Raw genomic sequence first — 13772 nt, 5'->3', positions numbered from 1 at the left:
CATTCAACTGTACGGACAGCCAATAACTTTCCCCTGGTTAGAGTTACCAGACTAGGTTTGGCTTATACCTTTATGCTGACCAGTAAGACCACATCAACAAGCTCCTTCTGAACTTAGTGGCTGTTATTAACGACGAATGGAACCTAGTCATTTCATATCAATTCCAAAAAAGGAGAGACAAGACGACAAGGGGTGAAATACAGAGTAGACATCTCACATTCCCTCGCACGCTAAATTCAGACGCACGCTAGCTAGTAAGTCCTTTCTCGCTATAAATATGGATTCACGATACTAACTTTACTTGACTTCAAACGGAGATTGTGGATGTCGAAGGCTTTTGTTATATACATCCATTGAAAAGACTCTCAAATCATTGATGGATTCATCATTTCCAACGAACCGTCGAGCCAGGCCGGAGGTGAAGGTGGCCGTCATAGGGGCCGGCATATCAGGGCTGAGATGCGCAGATATACTTCTGCAGAGCGGAGTTAATGTGACTATATTTGAAGCTCGCGACCAGATTGGCGGAAGAGTCCGCCAAGTCAATTTAGCAAGCTACCTTGTGGACTTCGGAGCAAACTGGATTCATAGTCCTTCTAATGAGAATCCTATTTTAAGAATTGCTGAGCAAGTTGGGGCTACCATCATGAACCGACCAAGCGGGCAAGCAGTCATTGGATCTGATGGACAACGGAGATCAGACGCGCTGGCCTCACTACTGCACAAGAAGCGAGTGTAAATTCTCGACAAAGCTCACAGCTACAGCCTGCAGTATTCAAGTAAGATTGATCCAGATAGGAGCTTGGGGGACTTTTTCCGGGAAGAAGTCACCAATGAATTCCACAATGATCCCAAAATATCAGAAGATTTACTGAACGAGGGTAATCGATGGGGACAACTGGTTGGCGTGCATATCGATGAGCAGAGCCTAAAGTTCCTTAGCATAGAGGAAGTTAGGGAGGCACGGATCTTTTCGTTGCGAGCACATACAAAGACATTCTTGCCTTCATCAGCCAGAGAGCGCTCAAACATAAGGTCATACGTCTCGGTGCCAAAGTCACGCATGTAATCTCCAAGAACTCCAAGGAAACTGCCGCAGGCTCGCGCACCACCATCAAGACTGATGACGGCGAAGAAGCCGCATTTGATGAAGTGGTTGTTACTTGTCCTCTGGGGTGGCTCAAGGTGAATGCTCAAAAAGTATTCACTCCAGCTCTGCACCCACGATTACTCCAGGCGATTAATAATATCAAGTATGTAACCGATGTCTCTCCCACAGAAGAATCACACAATCTTACACCTTTGCACAGCTATGGTTGCCTAGATAAGATATACCTTACTTTTCCGGAGGCATTCTGGCTAAAAGGTGGCTGTCCGGTCTTCACTCATTTCCATAACCCAGATTACGTTTCTCACGCGTCAGATGCACCCTGTAATGCGGTTATAATTTCTCTGGCTCACTTACCGAGGGGCACTGCTCATCCCACGCTTATGTTCTACATCTACGGGCCCTGCTCAGCTCAGCTTCTCAAATATCTCGAACATCTCGGTTTGCAATCAGATGCATATAATAAATGCGTCGATGCATTCGCACAGCCACACTACTCTCGGATGCCGAATTACTATAAAGAGAACGCCTCATGCAGACCAGTCTCGTGCATGTGCACAGCGTGGCAGCGTGATCCACTTGCGGGGAATGGATCATATACTCATTTCCGGAAAGGTGTAACTAACGCGGCTGAGGATGTGGAAGTTATGCGTAACTCTGCTGGTCTCGGTGAGAGTAAGGGGATCTGGATAGCGGGAGAACATACGGCGCCAACCGGGTTGATAGCGACAACGACAGGGGCATATATCAGCGGGCAACGTATTGCTAGAAAAATCTGTGACAAGTGGAGTATTGGTGGGACTGTCAATACGGTGCTCAAAACTTCCAGGATTTAGGCAGCTAAATCTACTAAATAATGTGGTAGTCACAGTGGTACTTGGTTCGTTCGCTCTGCACACGCTATGGACTAATCAGAGGGCGTCGCGATTCTGCCGGGCCCCAGTTGGCATTGCTTAAGGCACCGGGTGGTTGGGAACGGCGGCTCTATCAGGGGGCGACTAAATCGAAATCGCTACTCCATAATAGATGTCAGGTCGGTGGTGCGCGCCTGATAGTATTACGTCCATATTTTCATCTCAATATTACCAAGTTCCCAGAAGCTAACAATCCATTCAAATAACAATCATGTCACAACACACGCTTCGCCAGGGCTTCACGGTCAAATACATTCATCGAACTCTGGAGGGCCCAGCTTCTCCCTCCACTCCTTTCCCTTCCACATCAGGGCGACAACACCAGCAAACAGCGACATATTAGCCAGAGACACGACTGCCCATGCGATACCATAGTTCGTTGCATGCGCGAATGGGAGCTAACGTGGATATGTGATTAGCTTGAACCAAATTGGGCACAGAGAAGGAAGTACACACCATGTAGAAACCCAATGTAAACGAGAATACTTGTCGGCCGAAATTGAGGATAGTACTCAGTTCAGCGGATTGGGGTTTATAGCACTAAATAATACGATTAATGGTTATCCTCCTGACCGGCAAGCCGATACAATTCATGTTGGGTTCCGTATTCCCCTCTGTGGGGCGCGGACGGGGTGGTAACTCACATCCATCATATACGCAAAGATGTTCGTGCTCACAATCTGCAGCCCAAACAATGCTATCGCCATTCCCATTGCGGGACCCATCCAATGCGTATGAAATTGTAAACATACTCCTTCAATAATCACACCAATTGGCATGAGGAGGAAACCTGGCCATGTAGCCTGCAATCGGGCTTCGGGAGTAGAAATACCACGGTCACGTTTGGTCTTGATATACAAAGCCCAATCAGACACTGGACCAGCACAGACTTCGCCGATTATTGAACCGATCAGTGTCGGTAAACCAATAATCATTCCAATCTGTGCAGTGTCGAAGTGATAGATACTCCCAAAAACGGCAGCCCCAGTAACCGCAAACATGACAGTGCCAATTCCAAAGGAAACACTATAGTATATCGTTGGAAAGAGGACACTAGGATATCGTAGCATTCTAACGACGTGCAGGAAATCACCCATGACGAGTCTTCGTCGACCGACTGATGAGCTATTAAAAGTAAAGAGCCTAAGCCAGGGGTCTGACTTTGTTTCTTCTCCTCGATCAGCGGTGATAATAGCGTTGTGTTGTCGGTAGTATAGAGTCTCGGGGAGGCAGAAGACGTTGACGACCCAGTTAACCGCCCAGATTATTGTAGGTAACCAGAAGCACCAGCGCCATCCCCAAGCATTAGAGACAAAGCCGCCAATGACGCCCGCAAGATGAGCGCCGTTTTGAAGACTGCCATGAAACGTTATCGCAATCAGCTCAAGAAAAAATCAGAACAGAATGGCAATAAAAGAAGGGGCAAGTCACAAGAGAACGTAATATCCGGTGTATCTATTAACCTTGCATAATTAGCAACTTGTCGAGTTTTCGATGAACAAGCATTTTTACCTTCCACGCTCATGCATGAAATACATATCTGCCACTACTGCAAGCCCGATCCCAGATCCTGCACTAGTTCCAATCCCCATAATTGCCCTGGATGCCAAAATCCCCGCCCATGACTTAGCCGCACCTGACGCCGCATGGCCAACAATGCCTAAGATTGATACAAACACGAAAACGGGGCGTCGGCCATATATATTTGAGAGTGGAGACCAAATGAGGGGGAAGACACCAGACGTGATGATGGCAACGGTGAGGGCATATGAAGCTTCTTGGATGCTGATGTGGAAAGCTTCAGAGACTTCCCCATACGCGGAATTCTGTGATCGCATATCAGGAACAATGTCCACCAACAGTGTTGGGACGGGATTTCCTACAATGATTGCTTGTGTGAATGGACTTAGCATGGATAGCATCGAGACTTGAAAGAGGATCCAGAGTTTGAGCCCCGGGCTCCAGTTAAGAGGATCTAGACAGTCAGTTGCCAAATTGCAAAAACCATATTCATCCGATTGATTTACCATGAGGATCATTTGATGGCTGTGGATGCAGTGAAAACCCATGCGGGTCTGTTTTCAAACCTGGAGCAGCCCAATGTACACTTTCTGCTTCAATAGCTTCCGGCTTAGTATACACCACCTCCGAGTCGGCCATCTTGCACCCTGAGAAAGAAGGACGATAAGACCTCCGATAAGGCAGAGCGCACAATTATGGAATGGAGTATAGGTCGAGGAAGAAAACCGTAGGGGAGAGCCAACTAAATACCCCAAAGAAACGAGCAAGTGCCAGGCCTAATTAGGGGATAGAAATTTCCGCACTATGGCTCCGAGAGACAGTCCGAACACGCGACGAACTCCAATAACAAGTCCCAACATTGGGGTTTTTGATTGGAACGTATGCGCACGACCGGCTAGAGAAAGCTTCTGCAGTGTTTCAAGACGAGTTCACTCGGACTCACCATTGTGCAAGGATATGCCATCTGCATACGCTTCCTGATAACCCCTTCTTGTAACAAGCTATCCTGCAATTCAGATATCAGGCAGTCTATCGGACACGCTCCTTTGGAAGGACATCTCCGGAAAAGTTATTATCTAAAGTCCCCAGGCGGGGTCGATCTCCCCGTTTTACGGAAGCGCTTTCCGGGAGAAACTTGCACGCTCCGGTGATGATCTCCGGCCCCAATTGATAATTGTTATTTTAAGACTATCGTTATGGTCAATTGTTTACTCGGCGGCTGACATGAAGGTCTTCTTGGCCCGAGTGTACGATCATATGACCCAGAGACGATTTATAATAAATAATGCAATGAAGCCTGGCCGCGCCGACACTCTCTATATCATAAGCCATGTATAATAGATATGTCCATAGTATCTGGCATTTATCTTCTCAGTCCTGCCTTTTCTGCGGCGTCGTGGTATTCGGCATCGATATCGGCTGACCACACCCACTTCATCCGTCCTTTTAATTTACGTTTTAGCACCGGTAGGCAGTCTTCATAGGACAGACCTTCAAAGTCCGGGCCTTGCATTTTCAAGGTTTCTCCCGCCTGACGCGAAGTATTCTGCGATCGCTGTGCTCTTGGCAGACGAAAATCTTGGTATAGCTGGGTCCATGTTGACAGCGTGGCCTCCTCGGATTGAGACCGAGCCTGGAGGTAATCTTTCAAAGCCAGACTAAGCACGTATCCGTCTTCGATTGCGTGGCCAGCCCCAGACCCTGAAACAATACACTTAGTTGATCGACTACAGAGAGTTATGAGCAGTGGGTAATATACGCACCTTGATGAGGTAGCATCGCGTGCGCCGCATCTCCCAAAAGAGCGACCTTTCCATTCAGATACACCCATTTTTCTAATGGATCTCTGTCGTTTATCTTCCACTTGCCTACTTGCTGGTTCATCTGCCCTATCAAATGCAAAAGAGTCGAATGCCAGCCCGCAAACTCTGCCTCCAGTTCACTCTTATCCACCAAGCTCGTCCAGCTCTCTGTGAGATCGCCCAGATCTTGTTCCGCCTTACAAACAAAAGCTACCACGTTCAGCGTCTTGTTTTGCGAGATCGGGAATACGAGGAAATGCTTGTTGGGTCCAACCCATGATATAGCATATGAGGAGAAGGGCCAAGTAGGTGCCACAGAGGACAAAGGGAGAAGACCACGATAGGCGATTTGCCCGGCGTAATGAGGTGAATCGTTGGGCCCTAAGCTGGAACGAATAGCAGAGTGGATGCCGTCTGCACTGATAACAAGGTTGGCAGTCGCGGTGGTGCTGTCTTGAAAGGTTATTATAGCTTCATTCTCATTTGCTTCCTGGGAATTTTAGGTTAGCAGATCAGTACCATTCTGCTAAAAATTATGCATTCCAACCTCAACTCTGACTGCCCTCTTATTTGTATGCAAGCTCGCGATTTTCATTTCGTGGACCGCCTTGAGCAACACGTCCAAGAACTCCGCCCGATGCACCGACAACTGTCGCATCGCTGGGTAGGCTGTATCGTCCATGGCCTCAATTGTCACGATTTCGCCACCATTATCGAATCGTCGATTACTTCGATGGATACCATCGCGCTCGCCTGAGATATCATTCACCGCTGGTCCAACCCCAATCCGGTGCAGGATTCTGGTCGCATTGACACCAATGCCAATACCAGCTCCAACCTCCCTGTATACAGGTGCCTGCTCGTAGACCGAGATGCTGATTCTAGAGCAGTGGTGGGCTAGGGATAGGGCTGTTGTGAGTCCACCGATTCCACCACCAATAATAGCAATGTGGAAATCTGGTACAGAAATCGATCCCATCGTATGTGTTTGCGTCCGAATATAGATCGATTCCTAATAATATGGGGAAATCGTGGCATTTATACTTTAACGTCGTGTGACTATGAGCTATCGGACTAGCATCTTCCGTAAATGTGCATGATTCCCCCTTTCCGAACTGTATATAATCTTCGTCTTGCCGGAAAGCAACTCCGAGTCCAGGCGAGGCTATCTCCCCGAATCCAACCGAGATCACGAGTAATCTCTACGGTGGGTACCAATGCTACAAATAACTTCTCCACAGCTCTCTAAGCCCGCGGGTTTCGGGGCTAAATCCGCAGGTACCCTTCAATATCCCAATTTATATAATTTTTCCCTTCCAGATTAGACCCTGACTCGCAGAGGGCCGAGTCTGTCCGAGACATACACCCAGCAGTTTTGTGCATCTTGGCACTTCCCAATTCATGGATGAGTCACCGGTTACCCGTACATGGGTATTATTCTCTCGCGGGTATTAAGGGGCGATGGGAGGAGACCTTTCACTCGACCATCGAAAGCGATGTCTAAGCTGCCAACTCACCTAAAGTATCTCAGATTTGCGAAATAATTGCGCTTTCAAGCCAAGGAACGTGATTAACACAATGGCTGTCCCGGCATCCTCATTCCCGACCAGTCCTCCTCGCATCGCCATTGTAGGCGGCGGGATTGGCGGTCTCACCTTTCTTCTGGGTCTTCTTGAGCACACCTCTGGAGGGCATATCTACCCTTATCTCTACGAAACAGCCCCTGTATTCGGCGAGATAGGTGCTAGCGTGACATTTGGCTCGAACTCAATCAGGGCCATGGAGTTGCTCAAGCTAGGCATCGCCGCCGCCTATCAGAAGCATGCTACGTTTCATCCTGATGACTCTGCTCAGAACAGGAAGGTATGGTCGAACTAATCAATGGGAATAGATGGAAAGGAAAGAACAATCTCAAGGCTGCGGATCATATCCATGAAGTTCGGGGTTCGATCGAAAGAAGCAGTGTTCATCGAGCACGCTTCTTGGAAGCGATGACAGACATCCTCCCTGATGGGTACGTGAGCTTCGGTAAGAAGCTTGTTGATCTAGTTGAGGACACCGACTCGGAAACCGTCACGCTAATGTTTGAGGGGGGACGAGGGCAAGCGCTGATGCTGTGATCGGCTGCGACGGAATCAAATCCAGAGTGCGCTAAATTTTGCTTCCAGCCGAAGCAAGTGCAGATGCAGTCTCACTGGAAAGTACGTAGGCTTGTCGAGGCTTGATCCTCATGGATAAGGATATGGCAGCCCTAGGAAAGTGGCCAGCGAAGAATGCCCAGTTCTACTGGGGTTATGGTGGACATGTCCTCATGTTCCCAATCGAACATGCGAAAATCATGAATGTTGTTGCTTTTCGGACTAAGAAAGACGGAAAATGGGACCATGGTCGCAATGGGTTCTACCAGGCGACAAGGAATCCATGATTCAAGACTTTGAGGCTTGGGGAAACGATGTGATGTCCAAGACAGACATCTGGGCTCTATTCGATCACCTCCAGCAAGCACCTACTACCAAAAAAGTAGGATCTGTTTGCTGGGCATTGCTGCACATTCCAGTACTCTACATCAAGGGTCTGGTGCAGGCATTGAAATCGAGGACGCCCTCGTTCTGAGTCATTTACTAGCCGATGTTAGAGAAAAGTCGCAGATGGAGAGGGCATTCATGGCTTACGATACGGTGGGACATGAAAGGACTCAAAAGCTAGTCACTACTAGCAGAGACGCAGGATGTTTCTATGGGTTCCAAAAGCAGGGGGTTGGCGACGATGTGGAAGCAGATTTGGAAGGTCGGATACATTGGGTGTGGGACCTCGATTTACAACTTCATTTAGCGGAAGCCAAGAAGGTATTCAGTTCTTAGAGATAAATTTGCAGCGCTTTTCTGTAGGATATATAGGTACTGTTTTATCTCATTCAGGGTGACCGTTAAAATTGTATATTCCATAGGCTTCCGCATAACCCAATTTGGGTCAAAGGTTCCGATCCAGAACCTAACCCAGCCTGGGTTCGGGTCAGAATTCATTTACCTAGACCCAAGCCGCACCCAATACTGGGGCGCCAGTAAAACCCAATTTGGGCCTAACTCGATCCAAGTTTTGCATGATTTCAATCATAAAGCTGCTCTGTCATCAAAATAACATGCTGTTTTTTACATTGATTCTACTTTATACTTTGGACCACTGTGCCTTTTCTAGTATAATACTGGTTTTACTATTCTCGCGCCACGCCACTTTTCAGGACCACAATCCTATCATGCCTAAGGCTCACACTGTGAAGCCTTTATGTAGTACTATGCTGTATGAGAGATATCGACTCGCCTACTAAACGTTAGTAAGCGCACCATATATTTAGTTTCCTTAGCTGACCTCACATAGAGAGGCCAGCGATTAGTTTTTGCTACGTTTCCAGAATACAATATTCATGTAGAGACTCTATTGCCCGGATTACACTTGCCAGGACACGCACCGTCCTCACAGAATGCTACGCAGCTTCAGGTTAAATAATGGAGGGTCCCAACGCTTTGGTGATAATAGGCCTAGTTTCCATGAAAAACTAGCTCATGCATGCATATGTACACATGTGAGGTATGAATATCTTCTACGGAGTACAAAACGAAATACGCTGAAATCTGGCAGCAAAGTGACGTCACACATGGCACATTGATGTCTAATCTAGAGGTAGCGACATATGCTCCATCAGCCCAATGGGCACCTCCAGGACTGCGTGTTCATAGCTTTCTAGTTCAACAAATCACCACAAATTCATTCCTTCGGTTATGCACGATCTGTTTTATGTGAAGGCTTGGTGATAGATGTCTCAGTTGACGTAGATTTTCTTGGATGTACATAACATTAATCATGTCTACATGATTCTACAAGAACATAAAAGTGGCCGTAGCCAGCACCGCGACCAAAGCCGCAAGGCTTTTTGCACTGGCCGACTCCTTCAATAGTCCACTCGCGGCTCCAGTGTGATTTGCGGAACCATTGACTGATGTTGGGGTAGCTCCTAAGTCACCTGGTAGTCCCTGGTAGCTAAATGTCAAATTTTGGGGGATGGACTGGTTGTAACAGTCTCCATTCGCGAGATCCAAGTTAGTTAGATCATCCGAGTGCACAAAAAACATGTAGTTTGACTGGTTGAGGTCCTTGAATCCAGAAGTGTCATACGGGAATTCATCGCCCGAATCGGTTGCGGAGGTGTTGCGAAGTAATATGCACTGGACCTGTCCAGGGAATTCGGTTGCCATTTCAGGGTAATCGCGCATGACATCACTGTTGCTGGTGTCTGCCACCAGGACAAACTTGCGTTCAGGGAAAGTTTCGAAGACCTTTTGCAATAAGAACTTGCGGATCGAGAGGGTGGCGGAGACATCGCTAAAGTTAAGAGGGCGTGTGTCGAAGGAGCCGCCGGGGTAGTTGGCGTAAATGAAATCCATGTAGTTCCTCGTGATTTGCTCGGGAGTGGTAGTCTGAGACGACTGTTAGTCTTCAGAAAAAAGGCGGGTAAGGAAAAGGGACTTACAAGATAGTGGAAATGCAGGTCTGGCAGGCTGGTAGACCAGTTGCGGTAAACGTCAGGCATATTCTCCCAAGCTGTGAATGGACGAGCAAAAGAATTGATCAATCCTTGCTCCGGCTCGTAGATCTTGGTGATACGCAGAATGTCGTCAATGTCGGAGACAATGGTAATTCCAACAGGAGGTACAAGATATGCGGTGCTATTTCCAATGGTTGCGTCCTTGACATGAACGTCAAGTCTCTGGATTGCCGAGGTCTCATTTCCTGCGGTGAGGCCCTTACTAGCGATTGGCACAAAGGTGTCGAAGTCACCTTCGACCGTTGTGTTATAGGGCAACGTAACATCCTGGGTGCCACCAGTCGTGTTTGATGACCCACCGCCACCGGGCTGTCCGCTTGATCCCTGGCCAGCAGCAGGCTGAAGATAAATCGTGTTCACAGCAACTTCTTTCTGCTGAACAACAAAGATCTCAGCTGTCAGATTACGTGCCTGATCTGCCTGGGACTTTGGAAGATCCGAAATACTCGTGTTGACTAGAAAGACATCGGCGAGCTTGTTCAAGGTTGAGACCGACGTGTTTGGCTGTTTGTAGACATTTCCATGGAACCGAACGTTCCAGCCCGAATTGGTCCAATTGGCGTAAGGGTCAATGTTCAACACATTGGTTGGTAGTGCTGCCAAATCGTCATCGTTCAAACCGAGGGAGCTCGCAACTGCGTCTCCAGTGGGGAAACCCTGGAAGAAATTGGGTACCCCCGAGGCGACCCATGAGGGTAGATCCGACCCAAGCCCCGAAAGCACATTATCAACATCAGATTCTACGTCGCTCAAGAAGTTTCGGGCAACGACCGGGGAAGGATTATGCTGGACCGGGGAAGCTGTAATGACGGGATCGGCTGGGGCAGCATTAGCGAAAGCAGTTGGAACGGGAGAAGCAGAGGCAAACGAGAGAAGAGAAGCCTGTACAAAGGCACGCGAAATAGTAGACCTCATTTTCTCAAGTGTTTATAACTCTTAGAGAAAAAAAAAGAATGGAGAAATTTTCCTAATTTAACAAAAATACACTATGAACAGAACCGACGTCATCGGAAGATTTTCCAGGTTTGTCGCAAATTAAGTGGCTTTGAATCTCTTCCACCTGCGTCATTCATGAATATATCTAGAGGTTGTAGCTTTCTAATTTTATACTTTATTAATGTTTTCAGTATATCTCCGTTCAACATATAAAATGTGAAAAGAGAAAAAAGAGGTACAATATCATTGACATGCAAATACCATGTTGGGCTAGTAATAAAAGTCAAAGCCAGGCCCCCAGCCCCATGTGATAACTATCCCCCACATTTCTTCTAATCTAGCGAGTCTAATTCATCAATGTCTCTTTCGGAGTCTCCTTCACTCACCAGTTTCTTCTTCTGGTGTCTATACCTGAAACTCTTTGCACCTTGGTGGGAATTTAAGGATTCCCTTCTGGTTGGGGCACAAACTCTGCACGAGCTTGTCTTTGCTCGCGTGCACAAAGCCTAGTCTGAGGGCTCACTGAGTATGACCCTGACCGCCCTCATAAAGCGACGGCAGCCTATAGGGCAAGTCGCGACCATGGCCTAAAATCCGATATATACAGCCACATATTGGAGTGGGAAGCGTTGCACAGTGGCGCGTCAGGTAAGTACTGACAGACCCACGGGAGGACCAGAGAATTCTGGCTAGCACTGAGCCGAATGCGGCGACCGAATAGTATAACGAAGCGATCGAGCCTCTTATTATAATCGAATAATGGGTATGTGTAGATGGTAGCCTTAATGTCGTTTCTCGCGCCCCCATTGGCCCTAACCCCGCTCGCCTGACCGCCATGCTTTCGTGGATTATGCTGCCCATACGTTACGATAAATCGCAACGCAGAATTACCTGTTATTTTTCTGTTTCCCCTTTTATCTTTTTTTTTTTTTTGAAAGGATAATTGAAAGTTGCTACGTATTTCACATGAACTTGGCTGTACTAAAGAATAGAAAGCCAGTGTGCTGCAAGTAAAGCGAAGTTAGGTATGGCACCTATTTCTTCTTAATTTTGTCTTCGAGACTGCACAATCTAATTCCACTTAATTGAAGCCAGATAAGAAAATGAAGATGACTCCTAGTCCCATGGCTTCCAGAAAAGACCACTAGGATCCCAAACACTGGCTAATTTCTTTAACTGTCTGACTCGGCCCTCAGGGTGCAACTCAGCCGGTTTGGTGTCGGGGCCAAGGTTGTTCAGAATGGTCCGCGGTAGTTCTGAAGCCGATCTATCATGCCTGTACAAGGCTTTGATTACTTTGGCGAAATTTGCTGCAGCCGAATTGGTACTTTGTTCCGTGAACCAACTGATGATCAATGCTTGAGTTCCTCTGTCACGGTGACTGCAGTATCTCGCCCGTCCTTCCGCTGTGTTGCTGATCTCAATTTGTTTTTGAGTGTTGAAGCTACTCAAGACTACGGTGGTACGCCTTGCATCCTCGTATTCTGTGGTGAAATCAAGCCATTTTCCAAATGCGGTCACGATGGTCTCTGAATGGGTCTCCTTAACCCAAGCGGATTGAATATCTTTGAATCCACCGTGCACGTCAAAGTGTGCAAGGTTATCGTTTACTTCGGACAGTGGTATCAGTACTGTTTGTGCACTGATAGCTTTAGCGACGGTTTCCTCATCGAATAAGACTGGGACGGTCGCTTCCGCACGATCCAAAGCCCCATAATAGGTCACTGTGAGAATAATAATTGGTGCACCTGGCCTAAACGCATTTGGTGGCGCTCTTGCGAAAACCATAGCTACAACCATAGGTGGTGGAGGACGCTGTAGTTTGTCAAACACGCTGGCCGCAAGATCAATTGCCGACTCTGGAAAGATGAGTCTGCGGGTCCAAACCCCATGCTCCGACAGTTGAAGATTACTTAGGGGGAATATCCTCATTACCACTGAGGTGATCACACCAAGTCCGTTGCCTGCTCCGCACAGGGCATTGAACAGTGCGAGATTTTTGCCAGTCGATGCGGGACTGACTTCTACTGGTCTCCCCTCGGAAGTGATCAAACGGACGGAAAGAACATAGTCAATCATCATTCCATGTAAACCACCCATGGTCGGCTATGTGAGCCTGTATTAGTACTTCACGATGGGCTCAGTCCTCGGTAAACGACTTACGTTACCTCCACCCAATATACTCCCGACAACACCAACCGCATTGCTGTTGACCCATGTGGTGTAGAATCCTTGGTCAGTACATGCTTTAACCAGCTGACCAGTTAAAGCTCCGCCTCCGACGGTGACCGTCTGAGCGTCAGTGTCCACTTCAACCTTATCAAATCTTCTCAAGTCAAGATATAGTGTCCTAGAGGTGACAGAGACAAATGAGCCATGCCCACCGCCAGCAGGAAATAACTGAAGTGCATTCTTTCTGGAGTAGTCTATGGCAACCACAATATCTTCCTCAGATTTCGGAACAATTGTAAGCGCAGGACGTTCTAAAATGCCCGTGTCAGACCATCTAGAGACCGAGCGGTATAATGGTGTAGAGGGATTCGATAGGATGACATCGCCATGCAGCTGTAGGAGGTCGCTCATCTTTATTGGCTTCTATCAAGGATATTTTCAGGAATGAAACGGGGGAGGAAAATGATGATGATGATGATGATGAGTTGTAATAGATGTCAGCAAGGATCACAAGTCCACGTGCACTCACGTAGCCCCACTTCTGCCCGCGACAAAAATCATCTGACAGAATTACCATCCGGAAAACAGACGACCCAAATTCATCCTCGATAGGTCTAGATTTTGCTGTTGGATGAGATGGCCCAGTTCCGCCTGTTTGCCCCCTGTTTTCCATGGAACATGATTTCATCATTACAGCATCATAGACAACGTTTGGATAT

General features: G+C 47.6%; 7 protein-coding genes across 7 annotated transcripts; 3 read left to right on the top strand and 4 right to left on the bottom strand.

Moving 5' to 3' along the window:
* Positions 1 to 646: 646 nt before the first annotated feature.
* On the top strand, positions 647 to 1944 carry N7510_011810 (uncharacterized protein; the record flags this gene model as incomplete). The annotated part of the gene is made up of 2 exons (XM_056983734.1): positions 647 to 733; positions 958 to 1944. 2 exons carry the CDS (start codon positions 647 to 649, stop codon positions 1942 to 1944), a joined length of 1074 nt encoding a protein of 357 aa, XP_056829228.1.
* A 323-nt stretch (positions 1945 to 2267) lies between these two features.
* Positions 2268 to 4182, bottom strand: N7510_011809 (uncharacterized protein; the record flags this gene model as incomplete). The annotated part of the gene is made up of 5 exons (XM_056983733.1): positions 2268 to 2420; positions 2479 to 2562; positions 2667 to 3378; positions 3535 to 3997; positions 4050 to 4182. 5 exons carry the CDS (start codon positions 4180 to 4182, stop codon positions 2268 to 2270), a joined length of 1545 nt encoding a protein of 514 aa, XP_056829227.1.
* A 724-nt stretch (positions 4183 to 4906) lies between these two features.
* On the bottom strand, positions 4907 to 6324 carry N7510_011808 (uncharacterized protein; the record flags this gene model as incomplete). The annotated part of the gene is made up of 3 exons (XM_056983732.1): positions 4907 to 5244; positions 5307 to 5835; positions 5893 to 6324. The coding sequence occupies 3 exons, from the start codon at positions 6322 to 6324 to the stop codon at positions 4907 to 4909; spliced, it is 1299 nt and encodes a 432-aa protein (XP_056829226.1).
* A 599-nt stretch (positions 6325 to 6923) lies between these two features.
* Positions 6924 to 7223, top strand: N7510_011807 (uncharacterized protein; the record flags this gene model as incomplete). The annotated part of the gene is made up of 1 exon (XM_056983731.1): positions 6924 to 7223. One exon carries the CDS (start codon positions 6924 to 6926, stop codon positions 7221 to 7223), a length of 300 nt encoding a protein of 99 aa, XP_056829225.1.
* A 113-nt stretch (positions 7224 to 7336) lies between these two features.
* On the top strand, positions 7337 to 8206 carry N7510_011806 (salicylate 1-hydroxylase-like protein; the record flags this gene model as incomplete). The annotated part of the gene is made up of 4 exons (XM_056983730.1): positions 7337 to 7373; positions 7514 to 7546; positions 7595 to 7742; positions 7816 to 8206. The coding sequence occupies 4 exons, from the start codon at positions 7337 to 7339 to the stop codon at positions 8204 to 8206; spliced, it is 609 nt and encodes a 202-aa protein (XP_056829224.1).
* Positions 8207 to 9217: 1011 nt separating this feature from the next.
* N7510_011805 (phosphatidate phosphatase App1 family protein) lies at positions 9218 to 10860 on the bottom strand (the record flags this gene model as incomplete). Its single annotated transcript, XM_056983729.1, has 2 exons — positions 9218 to 9817; positions 9871 to 10860. 2 exons carry the CDS (start codon positions 10858 to 10860, stop codon positions 9218 to 9220), a joined length of 1590 nt encoding a protein of 529 aa, XP_056829223.1.
* Positions 10861 to 11997: 1137 nt separating this feature from the next.
* On the bottom strand, positions 11998 to 13464 carry N7510_011804 (FAD-binding oxidoreductase; the record flags this gene model as incomplete). Its single annotated transcript, XM_056983728.1, has 2 exons — positions 11998 to 12987; positions 13045 to 13464. 2 exons carry the CDS (start codon positions 13462 to 13464, stop codon positions 11998 to 12000), a joined length of 1410 nt encoding a protein of 469 aa, XP_056829222.1.
* Between the last annotated feature and the right edge of the window lie 308 nt (positions 13465 to 13772).

Source organism: Penicillium lagena, assembly GCF_028827675.1.
Source record: "Penicillium lagena strain IBT 129212 chromosome Unknown utg000008l_segment0_segment0, whole genome shotgun sequence".
Lineage (NCBI taxonomy): Eukaryota > Fungi > Ascomycota > Eurotiomycetes > Eurotiales > Aspergillaceae > Penicillium > Penicillium lagena.
The sequence above is the reverse complement of the archived record's forward strand: the minus strand, read 5'-3'. Positions and strand labels throughout refer to the sequence as shown.